Source organism: Gallus gallus, chromosome 16, assembly GCF_016699485.2.
Source record: "Gallus gallus isolate bGalGal1 chromosome 16, bGalGal1.mat.broiler.GRCg7b, whole genome shotgun sequence".
Taxonomy (NCBI): domain Eukaryota; kingdom Metazoa; phylum Chordata; class Aves; order Galliformes; family Phasianidae; genus Gallus; species Gallus gallus.
The window spans coordinates 1707214-1730777 of NC_052547.1; the positions used below are offsets into that span (position 1 = coordinate 1707214).

General features: G+C 56.5%; 5 protein-coding genes and 1 pseudogene across 17 annotated transcripts in view; 3 read left to right on the top strand and 3 right to left on the bottom strand.

Moving 5' to 3' along the window:
• The window catches only part of LOC124417249 (C-type lectin domain family 2 member I-like), a 246597-nt gene extending 227926 nt beyond the window's left edge, over positions 1–18671 (top strand). The window contains exons 1-7 of one of the 5 annotated variants that reach the window (XM_040648824.2): positions 15934–16011; positions 16209–16339; positions 16433–16587; positions 16673–16783; positions 17073–17254; positions 17510–17616; positions 17840–18081. In XM_040648824.2, coding sequence (XP_040504758.1) covers positions 16009–16011; positions 16209–16339; positions 16433–16587; positions 16673–16783; positions 17073–17254; positions 17510–17616; positions 17840–17981 — 831 coding nt within the window. In that variant the 5' untranslated portion in view covers positions 15934–16008 and the 3' untranslated portion in view covers positions 17982–18081. Of the gene's footprint in view, positions 1–15933; positions 16340–16432; positions 16588–16672; positions 16784–17072; positions 17255–17509; positions 17617–17839 lie in introns of those variants that run through there. The other 4 variants (XM_046901597.1, XM_046901598.1, XM_040648825.2 and 1 more) reach the window with 4 other exon arrangements.
• The window catches only part of MHCY15 (major histocompatibility complex Y, class I heavy chain 15), a 295994-nt gene extending 272616 nt beyond the window's left edge, over positions 1–23378 (bottom strand). The window contains 1 exon segment of the mRNA NM_001393763.2: positions 23265–23378. Within this exon segment, the coding sequence (NP_001380692.2) occupies positions 23265–23328 (64 nt within the window). The 5' untranslated portion in view covers positions 23329–23378.
• The window catches only part of MHCY4 (major histocompatibility complex Y, class I heavy chain 4), a 311182-nt gene that overhangs the window by 239648 nt on the left and 47970 nt on the right, over positions 1–23564 (bottom strand). Inside the window, exons 1-7 of one of the 7 annotated variants that reach the window (XM_046901502.1) lie at positions 5110–5206; positions 4278–4538; positions 3757–4032; positions 3389–3661; positions 3206–3307; positions 3059–3091; positions 1887–2900 (exon numbers count right to left, since the gene is read on the bottom strand). The exons of 1 other annotated variant lie outside the window; for it this stretch is intronic. In XM_046901502.1, coding sequence (XP_046757458.1) covers positions 3087–3091; positions 3206–3307; positions 3389–3661; positions 3757–4032; positions 4278–4538; positions 5110–5170 — 978 coding nt within the window. In that variant the 5' untranslated portion in view covers positions 5171–5206 and the 3' untranslated portion in view covers positions 1887–2900; positions 3059–3086. 5 more of the 7 variants (NM_001395204.2, XM_040648747.2, XM_040648746.2 and 2 more) reach the window with 5 other exon arrangements.
• YLEC25P (c-type lectin like 25, MHCY region pseudogene) lies at positions 5867–6803 on the top strand (annotated as a pseudogene).
• Positions 7860–10882, bottom strand: LOC121106436 (class I histocompatibility antigen, F10 alpha chain-like). 2 transcript variants are annotated; one of them, XM_040648770.2, is made up of 7 exons: positions 10672–10882; positions 10285–10545; positions 9754–10029; positions 9386–9658; positions 9201–9302; positions 9047–9079; positions 7860–8884 (listed from the first exon to the last, which is right to left on the bottom strand). In XM_040648770.2, the coding sequence occupies exons 1-7, from the start codon at positions 10844–10846 to the stop codon at positions 8859–8861; spliced, it is 1146 nt and encodes a 381-aa protein (XP_040504704.1). In that variant the 5' UTR covers positions 10847–10882; the 3' UTR covers positions 7860–8858. The 2 variants fall into 2 exon arrangements, with proteins under 2 accessions (XP_040504704.1, XP_040504702.1); XM_040648768.2 differs by lacking the exon at positions 7860–8884 and having other exon boundaries at positions 8891–9079.
• LOC417067 (major histocompatibility complex-Y, class I heavy chain-like) lies at positions 18956–22486 on the top strand. 2 transcript variants are annotated; one of them, XM_040648729.2, is made up of 7 exons: positions 18956–19726; positions 19853–20113; positions 20369–20644; positions 20740–21012; positions 21097–21198; positions 21268–21303; positions 21462–22486. In XM_040648729.2, the coding sequence occupies exons 1-7, from the start codon at positions 19396–19398 to the stop codon at positions 21503–21505; spliced, it is 1323 nt and encodes a 440-aa protein (XP_040504663.2). In that variant the 5' UTR covers positions 18956–19395; the 3' UTR covers positions 21506–22486. The 2 variants fall into 2 exon arrangements, with proteins under 2 accessions (XP_040504663.2, XP_025011646.3); XM_025155878.3 differs by having other exon boundaries at positions 21097–21303.

Genomic DNA, 23564 nt, shown 5'->3' on the forward strand with positions numbered 1-23564 from the left:
ACTACTACGGGTTCGTCACGATTGATCAACAGAGACACTTGCTCTTCTACTTCATCCAGTCTGTTTGCTAATTCTGAGATGGCTGAAATGGAAGCGTGTGTTGGGGGTAGATCTTGTTCATCATTTTGAAGTGTAAGAATTAATTCCAAAACTGGGGGTCTTCTCTGTTGGTCCTCGTATCTGTCAAACGTTGCTGCTGGTGTAGTGGTGTATCTTTCTGGTGCTGTTCTTGTGAGTTTCTGCCATATATCCGGCATTGTTCTCACTCTCTGCGGATCATGACCTTGGCGTGGATCGTTAGGAGCAAAATTAGGGTCATACACCATTCCCACCACAGCTATTTCCCTCAAATACTGGATACCTTTTTCAGCTGTATCCCACTTCTACATCACAGGCTTCAGACTGTCTCTGACGGGATGCCTTTCCCTGACGGCTACTAACATTCGTTCCCAGAGGGTGGTGGCTCCATCCAAACATCTACTAATCCCTCTGTCAATAGATGAGTCTTTGGCAATGCCTCCTAGTTGGCGGGCTTCGTTACTATGCAGAGACAAGCTACTGGCCCCGCCGTCCCAACAGCGAAGCAACCAGGTGACAAGGGTTTTGTTCGGATGCCGTGTAAACTCTTTCCTTGAGCCTTGGATTTCAGTCATCTTCAGAGGTCGGCAAACAGAAAGAGAGACTTCTTCTTCATCACTCGCCTCTCCGTGTCTCTTGGTTTTTGCTTTTGCCTTTTGTGGCTCTGAGGAGGCCCCCTGGCCTGGATCTTCCTCTACCTCCTCCTCCACAGCTGCTGCTTCTTTTTTCCATTCCAGACGCGTGGACACCCACTTCCATTTCTTGCCTTCCACAGGGGCAGCTGACACTGCTACTGGTGTCTCCTGTGACTGATCAGATTTGACTTGGAGATTTCCCCCTTTGGCTTCAACCTCTGCTTGGAAACTCTCTCTCTCCAGAATAGTATTACATAGAGCACGGTAAGCACAAGCCAAGCCCCAAATAAGCCGTACCTCCTTCGATCTATCTGAGCCGTACTATCCCTGACTCAAATACTGGCTTCGTTTCCTGGGATCCCACAGGTGTTCAAGAGTGGAGTGCCATGACATTGCAGGTCCCCACGCTTCTAAGATTTCTCCTAAACCTCTCCATATTCCCTGCCAGTCAGCATTCTCTGGTTTTGGAGGAGACTTCTTCCACATAACACAAATGGAGAAGAAAACATTCAAGGAGATTGATAACGTGCACGTGAGTATGAGCTCCAGCTCGGCAGTTGAAAAAACACGAGACAAACTGAGAAGAAAGCCTGGAAACTGGTTTGAAAGTGTCAAACTTAAAATGATACCACATTGCATAAAGGTACCAGGCAGGTGTCTCCATCAGGGCCCTTATTTGGTTATACATGAACACAATTCCAGAACACGAAATCATGATGTTAATTATAGGCCAATAATTTCCCAAGATCATGATTGTCCTTAATCCCTTATACAACGCTCCTGCAATAAAGAGCAGACTCATAGCTGGTAGCTGCTAAAATGGGGGAAAAACAACAACAACAACTACTGGGTACAGTGTCCGGAGTTCGGCAGACTGCCCAGACCATAATCTCATCTATGAGGGTCGCACTAGCACTGCCTTGCAGTCTGGCAGTCTCCGGCTTAAAGAAATCCTCTCTTTTCTCTGTTAGCGTTAAAAGCTTCAGATTGCCCGCATTCTCCAACCAAAAGCTGTCACGGACTTATCTAGCTCAATCTAGATCAGTCTATGCCCGTGACGGGGCGGCAGTGGGCCTGTGGGCCCCCTGGCACCCAAAAATGGGAAGGGAAAGGGGACAGGGGAATGGGAGCTGGGCTCAGAGAGGGAAAAAGAACAGAGCAGTGGCCACAATCTAAGGTGGAAAACTTATTTTACTAACCGTGATATTGGAATGCAAGATAACACAATATAATACAATCAAATTGAAAGTAAGGGTAATAAATAAGATAAAATAAGAGAAAGCTTCCAAAACCGAAAGGTCTGCTTGAATGAAGGTGCACAGCTCGGAAGCACACCCAGCACTCTGCGTGGCTGCCAGAGAGAGAGTGTGAGCCTGATCACGCCACTCATATCCCGTGATTTCAGTGCCGTATCTTCCCTCTCTGACCGTGAGGTCCTCTGGGATACGCAGTTCTTCTTCTCTTTCGAGAAGCAGGTATCTGGAAGGTTGTCAATCCACGGAACTGGACTATTAACCCTGTAATTACCCGGGCTGTCCATGATGCTATGATGTGGAATACCAATGGCAAAATTACAAAACCATGCCAGCTTGGCTCAAAGCCTGGTCAGCAGCACCCATCCAAGGCATGAGCTGCCCAACAAGGTTTTGAAGCTAATGGCTGACTGCAATGAGCACAGCGCTGATAGCAGCTTTTCACAAAGAAAGAAGCTGAACAAAGTTGAGACTGGGGCGTTCTGACCTGGGTACAATTGGCACAGGCACCAGGTAAGATAATCCTACATGGTAGGAGAGCGCCTAGCACAGGGCAGAACCCATGTGCTAACTGTTGGAAACAGTGTGTGAGCAGGGGAGCACACACTGCGTCAGCCCGAGGAGATGCAGGAAGTTCAGCAAACAGAGATACACACACCCACAAACTCCAAACACATGCATGCAGGGCTGGCTGAAGCAGCACAGCACTCAGATGGAAAGTTCACTTTCTGTGTGGGTGAGAAGAGATGGTATCATGTGGGGCCACATCCCCATCCCGACTCACCACCCTGGGGGTTCTCCAGGGAGTGCTGGACCCAGTATTGTCCCGGACGTGAGTCCAACAGGGAAGTGGGACCACTCCAACCACAGAGATCCCTCCTGAGCCCATTCCACACTATACCTGTGGCCGAGCCACTGGATACCCCATCGTGGCCTGCAAGGGAGGGTGAGCCGTGAGCCCTGGCTCTGTGCTTGCTGTGGGGCACGGAGCATCATGCCACCACCACCACTGTGACCCCAAAAGCAACGAGGGGACCCAGAGTGCCCTGACCCCAAGCACTGGCAGGGTAAAGTGCTGCCCTTGGCACTCACCTGGCGCTCCTTCATAACCCTTCTTCTCCTACCCTGCAGACAGAAAGAAGTGCCAGCATTGGGCTCATGTCAGACCATGGGCATTCCCAAGGGGGTCCAGGCCCCCCCTGCAGCTCCCCCTTTCTCCCTCCAGCTCTCTGCCTTTACCTGACAGGAACTTCCACACCAATAATGCAATCAAAGCAACGAAGAGAACCACCAAGGGGACGACCAGCCAAGCCTCAATGGGGATCAGGTTGGGCTGCGGCTCTGGGGGAGAGTACCGTTGTCAGTAAACAAAGGGGCGGCCCCCAAATCCCAACTCCACACATCCCATGCTGCCAGGCTTACCCCAAGAGAAGAGACCAGGCTGGGGCAGGCTGGCGTGCTCCACGCGGCACCGGTACTTGTCCCCATCCTCCGGCAGCACATCAATGGCAGCCGAAGTGTGGTAAGTGCCATCCCTATTGGGCACGATGCCCCCCCAGCGGGTCTCCTGGTCCTGGACCATGCTGTCCTTCATCCAGCTGATGGCGATGCGCCGCGGGTAGAAGCCGTGAGCGTGGCAGGACAAGGTCAGGATCCCATCGGCCTCCTTCCCCCACACTCGCACCTCGGGCTGCACTGCAGGTGGGTGATGTTGTGGGCCGGGCTGAGCACCCCACACTGAGCCCCTGCCCCACACCCAGCCCAGCCCCACGTCTCCCTCCCATCCTCACCTCTCCTTTTCACTGCCGCCTTCCCGTGCTCCAGGTATCTCCTCAAGTTCTGAACACAGACAGTCCCCAGCTCATGCTTCCATCTCTCAGCATACGTCCCTTCTGTCTCCCATCTCCTCTTGGTGATTTCTGCCACTGGATCCGCCGCGGTGAACGTCATCGTGTCCATATCAAAGGCAAGGAAGTCCCTCCCATCAAATGCATACTGATCGTACCCTCGGATGCTGCCGTCCTCCAGGATGTCACAGCCGATCATCATCTGCATCGTGTGAGACCCTGAGGCACAGCCAGGGTGATAGGTGAGAGGCTTCTTGGGCTGTGGGGCACCACGAGTGCCATGAGGCTGGGGTGGGGTGGGTGGGTGCAGGAGCAGGGCAGCCCAGGGACAGTGCCACCACACATGGACGGCCCAGCACAGCTGGGCGTGGGGCACGGCCACACCTCAGTGGGGCTGGCGGACAGCCTCGGCACACAGAGCTCCTGTCCCAGACGCATCGCGCTGCATCTTCCCCCACACTCACCTCCACTTTTGTTGTAGCGTTCCGGCAGCCTGCTCAGGAACCAGTCAAAATCCCGCTCACCGCCCTGGGCCTTCTGGGTCTGCGCAGCCCAGTGCTCCTGGTCCTCCTGCGGCAGCATCTCCACGATGGGCTGTGCAGTCCTGCTCTTACTGTCGTAGATACCGAAGATTTTGTCGTCCACGTACCCGACGATCACGAACCGCGGCATCCCGGGGCCGGGATCCGTCATCCCGGTCAGGAAGTAGCGCAGGGAGTGCGACCCTGCGGGAACAGACGGCGTCGGAGCGGTGAGCCGCGGGTGGGGGTCCCGCGGACGCAGCCCCGGCGTCGGGGAGCGAGGAGCCGTGGGTCCCGGTGCCGGGGGCAGCCCGCTCCCACAGTACACACCGCACACCGCCGCGCCCAGGGCGCCAACCAGCAGCTGCAGCCCCAGCCCCAGCCCCAGCCCCAGCCCCAGCCCCAGCCCCAGCCCCAGCCCCAGCCCCAGCCCCAGCCCCAGCCCCAGCCCCAGCCCCAGCCCCAGCCCCAGCCCCAGCCCCAGCCCCAGCCCCAGCCCCAGCCCCAGCCCCAGCCCCAGCCCCAGCCCCAGCCCCAGCCCCAGCCCCAGCCCCAGCCCCAGCCCCAGCCCCAGCCCCAGCCCCAGCCCCAGCCCCAGCCCCAGCCCCAGCCCCAGCCCCAGCCCCAGCCCCAGCCCCAGCCCCAGCCCCAGCCCCAGCCCCAGCCCCAGCCCCAGCCCCAGCCCCAGCCCCAGCCCCAGCCCCAGCCCCAGCCCCAGCCCCAGCCCCAGCCCCAGCCCCAGCCCCAGCCCCAGCCCCAGCCCCAGCCCCAGCACCTCGCTCGGACCCATCGCACCACTCCGCTCTGCGGAGACCCCAGGCTCCGCACCGCTTCATAAATGGTACCTCCGCTCCTCCCGGCCAATGGAGTCCATGAGCGCGGGTGACGTCACCGGGCGCCAGGCAGATCTCGCTTGTGAGGGTTGTCAAAAGCGAAAGCGAAAGTTCGGAGGACAGGAGGGGACGAGCGGGTCCCTGTGGCGACCCCGGGAATGAAGGGAAGAAGGGAAGGAGCCGTCCGCCAGAGCGCGGTCGAGGGCCGCGATGGGAGCACCACCAGTGTGGGGCACGCGGAACGCTCCTCCCAGCAAGGATAGGTTGGGTGCAGAGAGGCACAGAGACCCCAAGGGTGGGAAGGATCACCATTGATCCCCACCCGACAGGGAATGATCCCGAGGGCAGCGGCTACGAGCAGCACCTCAGCTCTGTGGGTTGTTCTGCCCAGACAAGAGGAGACCGAGGGGAGGCTCCGTGGCACCTCACAGCCCCCTCATGGTGGCCCGCAGGCTTCTCTTGGTAGCCAAGAAGGTACTACAGCGACACGGAGGACCCTCCGGGCAGCCATCCGTTCCCTCCCACACAGTGAGAACACCCCGCCCTGTGTGCAGGCCTTGGCTTCTCTCATGCTTGTTATCTCTGCTTTTCTTCTGCTGAGGCTCTCTTATCATAACACAGCAGCCTTACAGCATCCTTCCCAGCCCGTAATAATATCCACACTATTCACAACGCCTGGGTCGGATTCTAGGGGAAATGCTATTATTTTTCCAAGGAGGAGAATGATTGGAACAGCAGCAGGGAGCACTGCAATGCCCACGGAGCTTCCCTGGCCACCATAGGCAGTGTGGAGGAAATGGTGAGATGGGGACATGAGCCCAAAGCTCTGGGGAAGGCACCAGGCTGGGGAGGGACAGTGGCACGTTACAGCCCCTAACCCCTCCCGCATCCACCTGGGGGACGTCCCGAGATGTGCACCTCCGGGGGCAGCTCTTGTGCCATGGAAGCACAAACAAGCTTCGTCCATGCAGCAGAATGCAGTGCCTTGCAGCCTGCTGGAGCCTGAGATGTGGGTGGGACAGATGCTAAAACCTCCTGACATTCAACACTCTCTTCCTTTAAAGGATTTCATGATGCGCTTCCAGGGCCCGGCAATCTGTTGGATCGGGCTGCACAGGGAAGAAGAGGACGCGCAGTGGACGTGGAGCGATGGCACAGCCTTCACCAACTGGTCAGTCTGTCTGTCCAGCTGTCCAGGCCATGACTTCCCACGGGCTCTCTTTGGGATGGGGACCTTCTCCTGGTGCCACAGCCGTGGTTTACCGTGGCCCGCCAGGCTCAGGCTTGGTGCTCCACCATGAGCCCTTTCTGCCCTTCCTTCCCCAGGAGAGGCAGCCCCAGCCTTTCTCAGTGCATCGGGGCACCTTTCCCATTCTCCTCCCTCTTGGACACAGGTTTGAGCTGCGAGGTGGAGGCCGATGTGCGTACCTGAACGGGGACAGGATCAGCTCATCCCTGTGCCACCTACACAAGCACTGGGTCTGCAGCAGAGCTGACCACTACGTCCTCTGGAAGCAAAAGGTGCACCCACAATGAGAGATCCCATCACCACCAACCTTGTGCCAGTGCTGCTGTTGTATTACAGAGTATTATCTTGCAGCCCGATGTCGTTTCTAGTCAATTACTTTGTTTCTGCTCAGATCGTTGCTGCCGTGTTGTTTTTGGGCCCATCTCGCTATCCTTTTCCCTGTTCCCCTTTTCTGGGGTGTCGATCCGCGGGTCCCTCTGCCCCGCTACTCACGGAACCGGGCCGAACCAGCCCATAAACCACTGACATTGTGGATGAGGTGCTACGAGATGAGGCTGAGGAGCTCAGCGGTGGTGATGGTGATAGGATGACTGTTGGACGGGATGATCCTGTAGGTCCTTTCCAGCCCTGTGCCTCTATGATTCTGTCATCATTCTGAGTCACTCTCTGTGTCCGGGCCGTATTGTTTCAGTCACTCTCTGTCCTCATTTTCCTCTCACAGACAAGTTCCGTTTGCACACCTGGGCTGGAGATGATTGCCTTTCAGCAGCTGCTGAACAGTGCTGCACAGAGATGAGGGAGTTTCAGTTTTCAGTTTCTCAATGTCCCACCAGTGGGGGGGAAGGAAGGGGAGCTGGAGGTTGGCACCATGAGGTGGGGGAGGGGGGTGTGACAGAACCGGCACCACAGACCCAACACAGCCACTGAGTGTATCAATACTGCTATTTTTCTTCCAACCATTTTCTGCCAACCAGCAGACCAGGCTTTCCAGAGCCACATGCAGCCTGGCCCTGAATGCCTCCAGGGATGGGGCATCCACAGCCTCCTTGGGCAACCTGTTCCAATGTGTACAGGTAGCTGCTAAAATGGGGGGAAAAACAACAACAACAACAACAACTACTGGGTACAGTGTCCGGAGTTCGGCAGACTGCCCAGACTATAATCTCATCTATGAAGGTCACACTAGCACTGCCTTGCAGTCTGGCAGTCTCCGGCTTAAAGAAATCCTTTCTTTTCTCTGTTAGCGTTAAAAGCTTCAGATTGCCCGCATTCTCCACAAAAAGCTGTCACGGAGTTATCTAGCTCAATCTAGATCAATCTATGCCCGTGACGGGGGGGCAGTGGGCCCATGGGCCCCCTGGCTCCCAAAAATGGGAAGGGAAAAGGGACAGGGGAATGGGAGCTGGGCTAAGAGAGGGAAAAAGAACAGCAGTGGCAACAATCTAAGGTGGAAAACTTACTTTACTAACCGTGATATTGGAATGCAAGATAACACAATATAATACAATCAAATCGAAAGTGCGGGTAATAAATCAGGTAAAATAAGAGAAAGCTTCCAAAACCGAAAGGTCTGCTTGAATGAAGGTGCACAGCTCGGAAGCACACCCAGCACTCTGCGTGGCTGCCAGAGAGAGAGTGTGAGCCTGATCACGCAACTCACATCCCGTGATTTCAGTGCCGTATCTTCCCTCTCTGACCGTGAGGTCCTCTGGGATACGCAGTTCTTCTTCTCTTTCGAGAAGCAGGTATCTGGATCGTTGTCAGTCCACAGAACTGGACTATTAACCCTGTAATTACCCGGGCTGTCCATGATGCTATGATGTGGAATACCAATGGCAAAATTACAAAACCATGCCAGCTTGGCTCAAAGCCTGGTCAGCAGCACCCATCCAAGGCATGAGCTGCCCAACAAGGTTTTGAAGCTAATGGCTGACTACAATGAGCACAGCGCTGAGAGCTGCTTTTCACAAAGAAAGCTGCTGAACAAAGTTGAGACTGGGGCATTCCGACTTGAGTACAGTTGGCACAGGCACCGGGTAAGATAATCCTACATGGTAGGAGAGCGCCTAGCACAGGGCAGAACCCATGTGCTAACTGTTGGAAACAGTATGTGAGCAGGGGAGCACACACTGCGTCAGCCCGAGGAGATGCAGGAAGTTGAGCAAACAGAGAAACACACACCCACAAACTCCAAACACATGCATGCAGGGCTGGCTGAAGTAGCACAGCACTCAGATGGAAAGTTCACTTTCTGTGTGGGTGAGAAGAGGTGGTGTCATATGGGACCACGTCCCCGTCCCGACTCACCACCCTGGGGGTTCTCCAGGGAGGGTGGGCCCAGTATTGCCCCAGCTGTGGGCCCAACGGAAAAGCGCAGGGAACCGGGACCACTCCAACCACAGGGACCCCTCCTGAGTCCCGGTTTCACACTCTAACCATGGCTTAGACGCTGGATTCCTCATCGTGGCCTGCAAGGAAGGGAGAGCAATGAGCCCTGTGTCTGTGCTCGCTGTGTAGTACAGAGCATCATGCCACCACCTGCACTGTGACCCCAGAAGCAACAAGGGGCCCCAGAGTGCCCTGACCCCAAGCACTGGCAGTCTTCTGCCAGTTCTGCCCTTGGCACTCACCTGCTGCTGCTTCATAACCCTTCTTCTCCTTCCCTACAGACAGAAAAAAGTGTCAGCACCAGGCTCATGTCAAAGAGTGGGCAATCCTAAGGGATTCTGAGCACTTCCCCCCCCCCGCCAAGCACACCTTCTCCCCCCAGCCCTCTACCTTTACCTGACTTGCTCTTCCACACCATGACTCCAACGACAGCAGCAATGACAGCCACGATGGCGCCGACTGCCCCGGCCACAGAAGGAGTCAGGTTGGGCTGCGGCTCTGGGAGTAGAGTGGCTTTGTCAGGAATGGAAAGGGTGGCCCCCCAGACCCCAACCCCACGCACTCCACGCTGCCAGGCTCACCCCATGAGAAGAGGCCAGGCTGGGGCAGGCTGGTGTGCTCCACGCGGCACCAATACTTGTCCACATCCTCCGGCAGCACATCGATGGTGGCCGAGGCGTGGTAGGTGCCATCACTGTTGGGCACCATGCCCCCCCAGTGGGTCTCCTGGTCCCGGACCATGCTGTCCTTCATCCAGCTGATGGCGATGGGCCGTGGGTAGAAGCCATAAGCGTGGCAGGATAAAGTCAGGATCCCGTTGGCCTCCTTCCCCCACACGCGCACCTCAGGCCGTTCTGCAGATGGGTGACGTTGTGGGCCAGGCTGAGCTCCACACACTGAGCCCCTGCCTCATACCCAGCCCAGCCCCATGTCCCCCTCCCATCCTCACCTCTCCTTTTCAGCGCTGCCTTCCCATGCTCCAGGTATCTCCTCAAGTTCTGGACGCAGATGGTCCCCAGCTCATGCTTGCATCCCTCAGTATATATCCCTTCCTCCTCCCACCTCCTCTTGGTGATTTCTGCCACCGCATCGGCTGCGGTGAACGTCATCGTGTCCATATCAAAGGCGAGGAAGTCCCTCCCATCAAATGCATACTGAACGTACCCTCGGATGCTGCCGTCCTCCAGGATGTCACAGCCGATCATCTTCTGCAGTGTGTGAGACCCTGAGGCACAGCAGGGGTGGGGGATGAGGGGCTTCATGGGCTGTGGGGCACCAGGAGTGCTGTGTGGCTGGGATGGGGTGGGTGGGCTCAGGATCGGAGGAGCCCAGGGACAGTGCCACCACACATGGACAGCCCAGCACAGCCGGGTGTGGGGCAAGGCCAGGCCTCAGTGGAGCTGGCAGACGCCTCATGGATCCCTCACTGCACGGAGTCACCATCCCAGCCCCATCACAATGCAGCTGCCGCCGCGCTCACCTCCACTTTTATTGTAGTGCACCTGCAGCCTGCCCAGGAACTCGTAGAAATGCAGCTCAACGTCCCGGGCCTTCTGGGTCTCTGCATCCCAGTGCTCCTGGTCCTCCTGCGGCAGCCAGCCCACGATGGGCCGCACCGTCCGGCCCAGGCTGTTGTAGTTCCAGAGGAGTTCGCCATCTACGCACCCGACGATCACGAACTGCGGCATCCCGGGGCCGGGATCCGTCATCCTGGTCTTGAAGTAGCGCAGGGAGTGCGACCCTGCGGGGACAGACGGCGTCGGAGTCGTGAGCCGCGAGTGGGGGTCCTGCGGACGCAGCCCCGGCGTCGGGGAGCGAGGAGCCGCGGATCCCGGTGCGGGGGGCAGCCCGCTCCCACAGTACACACCGCACGCCGCCGCGCCCAGGGCGCCCAGCAGCAGCCCCAGCAACACCGCCTTAAACGGACCCATGGCACGGCACGGCACGGCACGGCACGGCACGGCACGGCACCGCACCGCACCGCACCGCACCGCACCGCACCGCACCGCTCCGCGGACACCCCGGGCTCCGCCCCGCGTCATTATTGGTGCCTCCGCCTCTCCCCGCCAATGGAGTCCGTGACCGCGGGTGACGTCACCGGGCGCCAGGCAGATCTCGCTCGCGAAGGTTGTCAAAAGTGAAAGCGAAAGCTCGGAGGACGGGAGGGGACGAGGGTTCCGTGCGGCGACCCCGGAAGAAGGAAAGGAGCCGTCCGCCAGAGCGCGGTCGAGGGCCGCGATGGGAGCACCACCGTTGTGGGGGGCACGGAACGCTCCTCCCAGCAAGGATAGGTTGGGTGCAGAGAGGCACAGAGACCCCAAGGGTGGGAAGGATCACCACTGATCCCCACCGGACGGGGAATGATCCCGAGGGCAGCGGCTACGAGCAGCACCTCAGCTCTTCTAAACCCCCCACGATTCAGGAGGTAACAGTTAGAGACCTGCTACTCCAACTGGACTGCCACAAGTCCATGGGACCGGATGAGATTCACCCGAGAGTGCTGAGAGAACTGGCAGAGGTGATAGCCGAGCCGCTTTCCATCATCTATCAGTGCTCCTTGTTGACGGGTGAGGTCCCAGAAGACTGGAGGCTTGCCAATGTGAATCCCATCTACAAGAAGGGCTGCAGGGAGGATCCGGCGAACTACAGGCCTGTTAGCCTGACCTCGGTGCCGGGGAAGATTATGGAGCAGATTGTCTTGAGGGAGATCACGTGGCACATGCAGGTCAACCGGGGGATCAGGCCTAGCCAGCATGGGTTCACAAAGGGCAGGTCCTGCTTGACCAACCTGATCTCCTTCTATGATCCAGTGACCCGTCTGCTGGATGAGGGAAAGGCTGTTGATGTGGTCTCCTTAGACTTCAGCAAAGCCTTTGACACTGTCTCGCACAGTATTCTCCTCCAGAAGCTGGCAGATCGTGGCTTGGACAGATACATTCTTCGCTGGGTAAGGAACTGGCTGGAGGGCCGGGCCCAGAGAGTGGTGGTGAATGGAGTTAAATCCAGCTGGCGACCGGTCACGAGTGGTGTTCCCCAGGGGTCGGTGCTGGGGCCTGTCCTCTTTAATATCTTTATTGATGACCTGGATGAGGGCATTGAGTGCACCCTCAGTAAGTTTGCAGATGACACCAAGCTAGCTGGAAGTGTTGATCTGCCTGAGGGTAGCGAGGCCTTACAGAGGGATCTGGATAGGTTGGATAGCTGGGCTGAAGCCAATGGGATGGGATTCAACAAGACCAAATGCCGGGTCCTGCACTTTGGCCATAATAACCCCAGGCAACGCGACAGGCTTGGGGCAGAGTGGCTGGAGGACTGTGTAGAGGAAATGGACCTGGGGGTGTTGATTGACGCTAGACTGAACATGAGCCAGCAGTGTGCCCAGGGGGCCAAGAAGGCCAATGGCATCCTGGCTTGTATCAGAAACAGTGTGGCCAGCAGGAACAGGGAAGTAATTATCCCCCCGTACTCAGCACTGGTAAGGCTGCACCTTCAGTACTGTGTCCAGTTTTGGGCCCTTCACTGTAAGAAAGACATCGAGGCCCTGGAGCGTGTCCAGAGGAGGGCAACAAAGCTGGTGACGGCTCTGGAGCACAGGCCTTATGAAGAGCGGCTGAAGGAGCTGGGGTTGTTCAGTCTAGAGAAGAGGAGGCTCAGGGGAGACCTTATTGCTCTCTATAACTACCTGAAGGGAGGTTGTGGTGAGCTGGGGGTCAGCCTCTTCTCTCATGTGACTAGTGATAGAACGAGAGGAAATGGCTTCAAGCTGCGTCAGGGAAGGTTCAGGCTGGACGTTAGGAAATACTACTTCTCTGAAAGGGTGGTCAGGCACTGGAATGGGCTGCCCAGAGAGGTGGTGGAGTCACCGAGCCTGGTGGTGTTCAAAGAGCGTTTGGACGTTGTGTTGAGGGACATGGTTTAGCGAGAACCATTAATGAAGGGCAGATGGTTGGACTGGATGAACCTGTAGGTCTTTTCCAACCTTAGCGTTTCTATGATTCTATGATTCTGTGGGTTGTTCTGCCCAGACAGGAGGAGACCGAGGGGAGGCTCCGTGGTACCTCACAGCCCCCTCATGGTGGCCCGCAGGCTTCTCTTGGTAGCCAAGAAGGTATCCATCCGTTCCCTCCCACACAGTGAGACCACCCGGCCCTGTGTGCAGGCCTTGGCTTCTCTCATGCTTGGTATCTCTGCTTTTCTTCTGCTGAGGCTCTCTTATCGTAACACAACAGCCTTACAACAGCCTTCCCATCCCATAATAATACCCACACTATTCGCAACCTTTAAAAAGTGCAAGTGAGAATTAATCCCATCATTCAGCAACTCCATTTCCAAAGCATGCCACTCACATCTGTGGTATTTCTACCTTTTCACACCAGCTGTTTCTAAGGACAAGATACAGAATACAGACATGGTGCTCTGCTTCTTCAGACCAGATCCCACTTTTCCATATCCAATGCAGAAACACAGCCTTGGAAAGCCATCTGCACCCAATCGGTAGGCATTTCCGAGTGTCGTATGCTGCCAGGTTCCCATTGCCTGGCTCCTGTGGCCAGAGAGTATTTGCATTTATAATCCAGCCTCCTAAGAAATGAGCTGTGTTGTTCTGTGAGAATCCTCGGGGCTTTGGAAGCACTGCCCACTTCCCAAGCGTGTCTGCAATCACAGCGGAAGGCTCAGAGGTAATTAAACGATAACGACAGTCAGTGGTTGGAGAGAGTGACGAAAGCCAAACGGATGGTTTGTTGAGGAAAGGGGCGCGGGCAGAACCTACATATGCTGCATTCTCTCAACTGGGGGCCCTTCTTTTGTCCTCTTCTTCTGCCAACGTGGCATTGCGGGGCACTTTGGTACTGTGGGAATGGGATGCTGTTTCTGCATTACAACTAACAGCATAAATATTTTACTGATAGTTCTTTTCAGAGGGGTCTTTTCCCTTCACCAGTGCTCTCTGACGGTCTGTGCACGCTCAGCAGAGAGGTGCAGTAATTGATGGTCACAGAGATGAGGTGGATGCGGTCATTTATTGGTACAGAGACTGCAGCTCTGCTCTGTGCAGCCGTCTGGAATAGCTCTGAGCCTGGAGGTACAGACAGGTTGCACATCCCACTCCCAAACAGTGTGACAGGGATATCAATGGGCTCGTTATGTTGGAAGACTGCTAATTGCTGGTGCTGGACAGACAAGCCCTGAGTGATAGGGAATTGAAGGAGGAGAAGGAAAACAATGAGCAGTATCCATGTTTAGATAGCAACGATTTGTGCTCAGCAGGTATGGATGCGTTCAGCTGAGCGTCGGGAAGATTTGTGAACCAGAAGCACTCTGCCAATGAGGAACCATGGGAGGAAGAAATCAACATTGGGTAACAGGGTTACCTGTTAAAGATGTAACACTGCTTTCTGTGCACGCTGCTGCATGCGGGACAGCCGGCATTGCAATGGGAATAAAACCTGCTTTGATCAGAGATATCATCCTGATACATTACTTGGGTATCACCAATGGGTGCAGGTTCTTGTTTTCAGCTGATGGCTCATAGCCAAGCTTGGCTGTGTGGGTTGGGCTGTGTACTGCAAAGGCCCCCCCACAGTGAGTGCACCAACCACTGCTATGGGCAGAACCACAGCTGGGTAGGAGGAGAGAACTTAGAAAACCGCAGCTGCTCCCCCTCTTCCTGCAGCGCTGTGGAATGTTTTTTCCTCCCAGACAGGTCGTGGCACAGCTGCCCCATGGCATCGCTGCCTGTATGGGAACTGCTGAGTCCCAGCCTGACCCAGCGATGGATCCCCTGGGAAAGGACCGGTCAGCCCTGGCAGCAGAGGTGAAGGCAATGCAGTGGTGTGAGCAGGAGGGGTGGAGCCTGGCTGCATCTCTCTTAGACCCCATTGAAGGGCTGTCTGCCAGTGAGGCAGGGTGTCTGCTTGGAGATCCTCCTGTGCAGTTTTTCCCCATAAGCTGAGGTGTTCTCAGATGACTGAGTGATCTTTTTCTCTTTGTCCCTTTTGCCTTTCCTCTCCTGTCTCATCCTTCCTCCTCTTTAATCGTTTTGATTGTACTGGTGCTCCTTAGCATCACTTCACCACAGCAGTCCCCCATAATATCACTGCTGCTTTTCATTGCCTCATACTGTTGCCACCCCTTAGTGTCAGTGCCCCATAGCAATGCTTCATGGCATTGCTTTCCCCATGGCATTGCTGCCTGTATGGGAACTGCTGAGACCTGGCCTGACCCACTGACAGATCACCTGGAGAAAGGACCCGGTCAGCCATGTGTGAGAGGTACATTGTGTTTTTGCAGTGGAAATTTCCAGTATTTCTGTCTGTAATGTTGGTTAGGGTGCTTTTCTCAAAGAAAGCTGCTGAACAGAGTGAAGTTGAGACTGGGGCATTCCCTCCTGGGTAGAATTGGCACAGGCATCAGGTAAGGAAATTCTATAGGGTAGGGGAGAGCCTAGCACAGGACAGAAGGAGTGTGCAGACTATTGGATATGTTGCCTCCTATCTCCCTAAAAGGTGCAGAACATACCCAAAGACAATGGGTTGCTAACAGACGTTGTATGGAAACATAATGGAGCAACAGCTTCTGACCATTGTGAGCCTGAGATGCTCAACCAATGAGTGCCAGGAGAGGCTTTGCCTGTGTTGGACCCAGGGGAGATAACGGAGTGGATTTCACTGATCAGGTGCGCAATTTCTGCCTTGGCAGTAGGGGGCGTGCGCCCGTTGTTGCAATCATGGAAAAACTGCTCTTCAAGAGATCTCGGCCTGATTCGAAATTGTAGACCTGGAGCGTGTTTCTCACAAAGCTGCAAACATCAGCCCGAGCTCCAAGGTGGGCGAGGAGGGCCCAGGGAGGAAAGGGCTTCACCGTGGTGCTGGGCATAAGAGACATAACGCTGCTTTCTGTGTGCGCTGCTGTATGCGGGACAGCCGGCATTGCAGTGGTGAATAAAACCTGCTTCGATCAGAGATAGTGTCTGGATCAATTCCTTGGGTATAACCAACAGGTGCGGGTTCTCCTTTCCCCCCATGATGGCTCAGAGCCAAGCACAGCTGTGTGGGTTGGGCTCTGTACTGCGAAGGACCTCCCACCAACTGTGTGAACCAAACAAAGAGAACTTTGAAAGATGTAGCATGACCAAAGGAATGATCTATCGGCGTGGTTTGGCTTCCCCAGACAGATCCTCTGCCTGCACACGCTGCTCAGCTGAATGGTACCAACACCGCCTTTGGCTTCTCACGTCTTCACATTTCACACTGCACTGAACTCCTTCCTGCTCCTCTTGCTCCTCTCTCTTTCCTTCTTTCCACTCCCCTTCCTCTCTCCTTTTTCTAACTCTTTTCTTCTCCTCCCGAGCCCCTCCTTCAGTCCTTTCTTCTATCCCCCCCATCCTAACTGTCCACCCCACAGCAGTCTGTGCAAATACCAATACTGAAGCACAAGGTTTCCACGCCTGCAGAGGGAGAACGACTGAACCATTTCTCAGAGCACAAAGCAGCACCAGAACCCACAGCACACCAGAGGAGAAGGATCCCAACAAGGTAAGGCTGGGGATGGGGAGCAAAAGATTGGAATGGGAGGAAAAAAGGGAAACAAAAAAAGGAAAACCACTTCTACGAACATCTGCCCTCCAGTTCTGACCCCCAGCTCCCAGAAGAGGATGTACAGATATTGCTGCTGGAGTCCAATACTTCCACACCCGCTATGGGAGAAGGAGACCAACAGGAAACATTTTCAGAGCACCAAGCAGCACCAGAGCCCCTTGGGCAGAGTGGAGGACACCAATGGGGTAATGGTGGGGACTGAGCAGGAAGGAGAGCATGGGGGGGAACAGGAGTAGAAGGATGTGCCCCCACCCGCTCGCTGCTTCCCAGGTTCCTGGTGCCATGGGATGGGAAGAAGGACATCCTGTGTGCAGCTCATTGCCGTGCATGCAGCGCTGGGAGCACTCATCCTCATGCTGGTGGTGCTGGTGATATCGACCGGTGAGTGCCACCAAGCGTCCCCACGGTGAGAGGGTGCCTCAGGTTTGGGTACAGAGCAGGGAATTGGGGTTTCCAGCACATGGATGCGCTCCCCAAGCACAGCCCTGCTCCCACGTGCTCTGGGGCAGCCACGTGGTGCCCTAGACCACGCTCTGCTCAACTTTTCTAACCGCCCCCGGGCTGCACTGTGACGTGCTGCGGCCTCATCTCCCACCACGGTTGGAGGGAGGTGAGAGAAATGCAGATGTCCTGCTCCTTGCCCCACATTTGTTCAATTCCTCATTTTCAGTGTGTCGGCGGGCCCCCATCCCACCTTTCTCAGCCTTTGGCCACGCATGCCCCAACGCCTGGGTCGGATTCCAGGGGAAATGCTATTATTTTTCGAAGGAGGAGAATGATTGGAACAGCAGCAGGGAGCACTGCAGTGCCCACGGAGCTTCCCTGGCCACCATAGGCAGTGCGGAGGAGATGGTGAGATGGGGACATGAGCCCAAAGCTCTGGGGAAGGCACCAGGCTGGGGAGACGTTACTGCCCCCCACCCCTCCCGCATCCATCTGGGGGACGTCCCGAGATGTGCACCTCCGGGGGCAGCTCTTGTGCCATGGAAGCCCAAACAAGCTTCTTCCATGCAGCAGAACGCAGCACCTTGCAGCCTGCTGGAGCCTGAGATGTGGGTGGGACAGATGCTAAAACCTCCTGACATTCAACACTCTCTTCCTTTAAAGGATTTCATGATGCGCTTCCAGGGCCCGGCAAACTGTTGGATCGGGCTGCACAGGGAAGAAGAGGACGCCCAGTGGACATGGAGCGATGGCACAGCCTTCACCAACTGGTCAGTCTGTATGTCCAGCTGTCCAGGCCATGACTTCCCACGGGCTCTCTTTGGGATGGGGACCTTCTCCTGGTGCCACAGCCGAGGTTTACCGTGGCCCGCCAGGCTCAGGCTTGGTGCTCCACCATGAGCCCTTTCTGTCCTTCCTTCCCCAGGAGAGGCAGCCCCAGCTTTTCTCAGCAGACTGGGGCACCTTTCCCATTCTCCTCCCTCTTGGGCACAGGTTTGAGCTGCGAGGTGGAGGCCGATGTGCGTACCTGAACGGGGACAGGATCAGCTCATCCCTGTGCCACCTACACAAGCACTGGGTCTGCAGCAGAGCTGACCACTACGTCCTCTGGAAGCAAAAGGTGCACCCACAATGAGACATCCCATCACCACCAACCTTGTGCCAGTGCTGCTGTTGTATTATAGTGTATTATCTTGCAGCCTGATGTCGTTTCTAGTCAACTACTTTGTTTCTCCTCGGACCGTTGCTGCCGTGTTGTTTTTGGGCCCATCTCGCTATCCTTTTCCCTGTTCCCCTTTTCTGGGGTGCAGATCTGTGGGTCCCTCTGCCCCGCTACTCACGGAACCGGGCCGAACCAGCCCATAAACCACTGACATTGTGGATGAGGTGCTACGAGATGAGGCTGAGGAGCTCAGCGGTGGTGATGGTGATAGGAGGACTGTTGGAGGGGATGATCCTGTAGGTCCTTTCCAGCCCTGTGCCTCTATGATTCTGTCATCATTCTGAGCCACTCTCTGTCCGGGCCATATTGTTTCAGTCACTCTCTGTCCTCATTTTCCTCTCACAGACATGTTCCGTTTGCACACCTGGGCTGGAGATGATTGCCTTTCAGCAGCTGCTGAACAGTGCTGCACAGAGATGAGGGAGTTTCAGTTTTCAGTTTCTCAATGTCCCACCGGGGGGGGGGAAGGAAGGGGAGCTGGAGGTTGGCACCAGGAGGTGGGGGATGGGGGGTGACAGAACTGGCACCACAGACCCAACACAGCCACTGAGTGTATCAATACTGCTATTTCTCTTCTACTTTTCTTAGTAAACACAGCCTGTCTCAGCACACGAGTTCTTTCCTCTTTCCTGATTCTCTCCTTGTCCCAGTGGGAGGGGGCAGCGACTCGCAGCTTTCTGGTGCTGAGCTGCCACCAGATGGATCACAGCCCCCAACACTCAGCACGTGGGGCTGGAAGGGTGGAGGCAACACCAGATCTCACCACAGATCCTTAAAGCAAAGCATTATTGGTAGAACAGCTCAATACCCGCCGGTCACAGCGTTGATCTCCTTCCCTAACTCTTTCCAAGGCTGTTTGTTCCTTCCTCCCTTGCAAAGCATTTTTCCTTCCGAGTAGCCATGTTGGTTACCACCTCTGGGTTCAGCCTGGGCTCCTTTCTGCTGTCACCGCTGTACACACTGCACGTGCTCACATCACAGCGACCACAGGTTTGTTTGCTGCTGGTGCTCAGCAGCACCGTCCTTCTTGCCCTTCAGGAACCACACAGCAGAAGCACTTCACACGGTGAGCACTCTGTTGCACATGGCCTGAAACAGCTGTTCAAGTTTTGAATCTATTCATAGAATCGTAGAATCATAGAAAGGCCTGGGTTGAAAAGGACCACAGTGCTCATTGAGTTCCAACCCCCCTGCTGCGTGCAGGGTCGCCAACCGCCAGACCAGGCTTTCCAGAGCTACATGCAGCCTGGCCCTGAATGCCTCCAGGGATGGGGCATCCACAGCCTCCTTGGGCAACCTGTTCCAGTGTGTACAGGTAGCTGCTAAAATGGGGGGAAAAACAACAACAACAACAACAACAACTACTACTGGGTACAGTGTCCGGAGTTCGGCAGACTGCCCAGACTGTAATCTCATCTATGAAGGTCACACACTAGCAATGCCTTGCAGTCTGGCAGTCTCCAGCTTAAAGGAGGCACCAATGGGGACGCGGGGCGGGGCCTGGGGTGTCCGCGGACTTGAGCGGTGCGGTACGGTGCAGAGAGGTGCGGTGCCGTGCCGTGCCGTGCAGTGCCATGCCATGCTGTGCCATGCCATGGGTCCGTGCAAGGCGGTGTTGCTGGGGCTGCTGCTGGGCGCCCTGGGTGCGGCGGCGTGCGGTGAGTGCTGCGGGACCGGGCTGCCCCCGGCACCGGGACCCACGGCTCCTCGCTCCCCGATGCCGGGGCTGCGTCCGCGGGACCCCCACCCGCGGCTCACCGCTCTGACGCCGTCTGTCCCCGCAGGGTCGCACTCCCTGCGCTACTTCAAGACCAGGATGACGGATCCTGGCCCCGGGATGCCGCAGTTCGTGATCGTCGGGTACGTAGATGGCGAACTCCTCTGGAACTACAACAGCCTGTGCCGGACGGTGCGGCCCATCATGGGCTGGCTGCCGCAGGAGGACCAGGAGCACTGGGATGCAGAGACCAAGAAGGCCCGGGACGTTGAGCTGGATTTCTACGAGTTCCTGGGCAGGCTGCAGGTGCACTACAATAAAAGTGGAGGTGAGTGCGGCGGCAGCTGCGTTGTGATGGGGCTGGGATGGTGACTCCGTGCAGTGAGGGATCCATGAGGCGTCCGCCAGCCCCACTGAAGTCTGGCCTTGCCCCACACCCGGCTGTGCTGGGCTGTCCATGTGTGGTGGCACTGTCCCTGGGCTCCTCCGATCCTGAGCCCACCCACCCCATCCCAGCCACACAGCACTCGTGGTGCCCCACAGCCCATGAAGCCCCTCACCCCCCACCCCTGCTGTGCCTCAGGGTCTCACACACTGCAGAAGATGATTGGCTGTGACATCCTGGAGGACGGCAGCATCCGAGGGTACGTTCAGTATGCATTTGATGGGAGGGACTTCCTCGCCTTTGATATGGACAAGATGACGTTCACCGCAGCCGATGCGGTGGCAGAAATCAGCAAGAGGAGATGGGAGGAGGAAGGGATATATACTGAGGGATGCAAGCATGAGCTGGGGACCATCTGCGTCCAGAACTTGAGGAGATACCTGGAGCACGGAAAGGCAGTGCTGAAAAGGAGAGGTGAGGATGGGAGGGGGACGTGGGGCTGGGCTGGGTGTGGGGCAGGGGCTCAGTGTGTGGAGCTCAGCCTGGCCCACAACGTCACCCATCTGCAGAACGGCCTGAGGTGCGCGTGTGGGGGAAGGAGGCCAACGGGATCCTGACTTTGTCCTGCCGCGCTTATGGCTTCTACCCACGGCCCATTGCCATCAGCTGGATGAAGGACGGCATGGTCCGGGACCAGGAGACCCACTGGGGGGGCATCGTGCCCAACAGTGATGGCACCTACCACGCCTCGGCGGCCATTGATGTGCTGCCGGAGGATGGGGACAAGTACCGGTGCCGTGTGGAGCACGCCAGCCTGCCCCAGCCTGGCCTCTTCTCATGGGGTGAGCCTGGCAGCGTGGGGTACGTGGGGTTGGGGGGTTTGGGGGCCACCCATTCCTTTACTGACAAAGCCACTCTACCCCCAGAGCCTCAGCCCAACCTGATCCCTGTTGTGGCCGGGGTGGTCGTCACCACTGTGGCTGTAATTGCTTCTGTCATTGGATTGGTGGTGTGGAAGAGCAAGTCTGGTAAAGGCCCTGACCTCCTTAGGATCGCCCCTGACATGAGCCCAATGCTGACTCTTATTCTGTCTGCAGGGAAGGAGAAGAAGAAGAGTTACGAAGCAGCGGCAGGTGAGTGCCAAGGGCAGAACTGTCCCCCGCCAGTGCTTGGGGTCAGGGCACTCTGGGGCCCCTTGTTGCTTTTGGGGTCACAGAGCTGGTGGTGGCATGATGGTCCATGCCCCACAGCGAGCACAGAGCCAGGACTCACGGCTCTCCCTTCCTTGCAGGCCACGATAGAGAATCCAGCGTCTCAGCCATGGTTATAGTGTGAAACCGGGGCTCAGGAGGAGTCCCTGCGGTTGGAGCGGTCCCGGTTCCCTGTGCTTCCCCGTTGGGCCCACAGCTGGGGCAATACTGGGCCCCCCCTCCCTGGAGAACCCCCAGGGTGGTGAGTCGGGACGGGGACGTGGTCCCATATGACACCACCTCTTCTCACCCGCACAGGAAGTGAACTTCCCTTCTGAGTGCTGTGTTACTTCAGCCAGCCCTGCATGCATGTGATTGGAGTGTGTGGGTGTGTGTATCTGTGTTTGCTCAACTTCCTGCATCTCCTCGGGCTGACGCAGTGTGTGCTCCCCTGCTCACACACTGTTTCCAACAGTTAGCACATGGGTTCTGCCCTGTGCTAGGCTCTCTCCTACCATGTATGATTATCTTACCTGGTGCCTGTGCCAATTGTACCCAGGTCAGAATGCCCCAGTCTCAACTTTGTTCAGCTGCTTTCTTTGTGAAAAGCAGCTCTCAGCGCTGTGCTCATTGTAGTCAGCCATTAGCTTCAAAACCGTGTTGGGCAGCTCATGCCTTGGATGGGTGCTGCTGACCAGGCTTTGAGCCAAGCTGGCATGGTATGGTAATTTTGCCATTGGTATTCCACATCATAGCATCCTGGACAGCCCGGGTAATTACAGGGTTAATTGTCCGGTTCCGTGTACTGACAACCTTCCAGATACCTGCTTCTCGAAAGAGAAGAAGAACTGTGTATCCCAGAGGACCTCACGGTCAGAGAGGGAAGATACGGCACTGAAATCACGGGATGTGAGTTGCGTGATCAGGCTCACACTCTCTCTCTGACAGCCACGCAGAGTGCTGGGTGTGCTTCCGAGCTGTGCGCCTTCATTCAAGCAGAGCTTTCGGTTTTGGAAGCTGTCTCTTATTTTACCTGATTTATTACCCGCACTTTCAATTTGATTGTATTATATTGTGTTATCTTGCATTCCAATATCACGTTTAGTAAAATAAGTTTTCCACCTTAGATTGTTGCCACTGCTCTGTTCTTTTTCCCTCTCTGAGCCCAGCTCCCGTTCCCCTGCCCCTGTCACTTTTCCCTTCCCATTTTTGGGTGCCAGGGGGCCCACGGGCCCACTGCCGCCCCGTCACGGGCATAGACTGATCTAGATTGAGCTAGATAACTCCGTGACAGCTTTTGGTGGAGAATGCGGGCAATCTGAAGCTTTTAACGCTAACAGAGAAAAGAAAGGATTTCTTTAAGCCGGAGACTGCCAGACTGCAAGGCATTGCTAGTGTGTGACCTTCATAGATGAGATTATGGTCTGGGCAGTCTGCCGAACTCCGGACACTGTACCCAGTAGTAGTTGTTGTTTTTCCCCCCATTTTAGCAGCTACCTGTACACACTGGAACAGGTTGCCCAAGGAGGCTGTGGATGCCCCATCCCTGGAGGCATTCAGGGCCAGGCTGCATGTGGCTCTGGAAAGCCTGGTCTGGCGGTTGGCGACCGTGCACACAGCGGGGGGGTTGAAACTCGAGCTACACTGTGGTCCTTTTCAACCCAGGCTGTTGTAGTTCCAGAGGAGTTCGCCATCTACGTACCCGACGATCACGAACTGCGGCATCCCGGGGCCGGGATCCGTCATCCTGGTCTTGAAGTAGCGCAGGGAGTGCGACCCTGCGGGGACAGACGGCGTCAGAGCGGTGAGCCGCGGGTGGGGGTCCCGCGGACGCAGCCCCGGCGTCGGGGAGCGAGGAGACGCGGGTCCCGTTGCCGGGGGCAGCCCGAACCCGCAGCGCTCACCGCACGCCGCCGCGCCCAGGGCGCCCAGCAGCAGCCCCAGCAACACCGCCTTGCACGGACCCATGGCATGGCATAGCATGGCATGGCACCGCACGGCACGGCACGGCACCGCACCTCTCTGCACCGTACCGCACCGCTCAAGTCCGCGGACACCCCAGGCCCCGCCCCGCGTCCCCATTGGTGCCTCCTTTAAGCCGGAGACTGCCAGACTGCAAGGCATTGCTAGTGTGTGACCTTCATAGATGAGATTACAGTCTGGGCAGTCTGCCGAACTCCGGACACTGTACCCAGTAGTTGTTG

Coding starts and splice junctions, on each gene's coding strand:
- LOC417067 (XM_025155878.3), top strand. CDS start 19,396: ATGGGGGGAAAAACAACAACAACAACAACAACAACTACTACTGGGTAC. Junction 19,727..19,852: donor CCTGGGTGCGGCGGCGTGCG/GTGAGTGCTGCG, acceptor CTGTCCCCGCAG/GGTCGCACTCCCTGCGCTAC. Junction 20,114..20,368: donor GCACTACAATAAAAGTGGAG/GTGAGTGCGGCG, acceptor GCTGTGCCTCAG/GGTCTCACACACTGCAGAAG.
- LOC121106436 (XM_040648768.2), bottom strand. CDS start 10,846: ATGACGCGGGGCGGAGCCCGGGGTGTCCGCGGAGCGGTGCGGTGCGGT. Junction 10,030..10,284: donor GCACTACAATAAAAGTGGAG/GTGAGCGCGGCG, acceptor GCTGTGCCTCAG/GGTCTCACACACTGCAGAAG. Junction 9,080..9,200: donor GGTGTGGAAGAGCAAGTCAG/GTAAAGGTAGAG, acceptor TTCTGTCTGTAG/GGAAGGAGAAGAAGGGTTAT.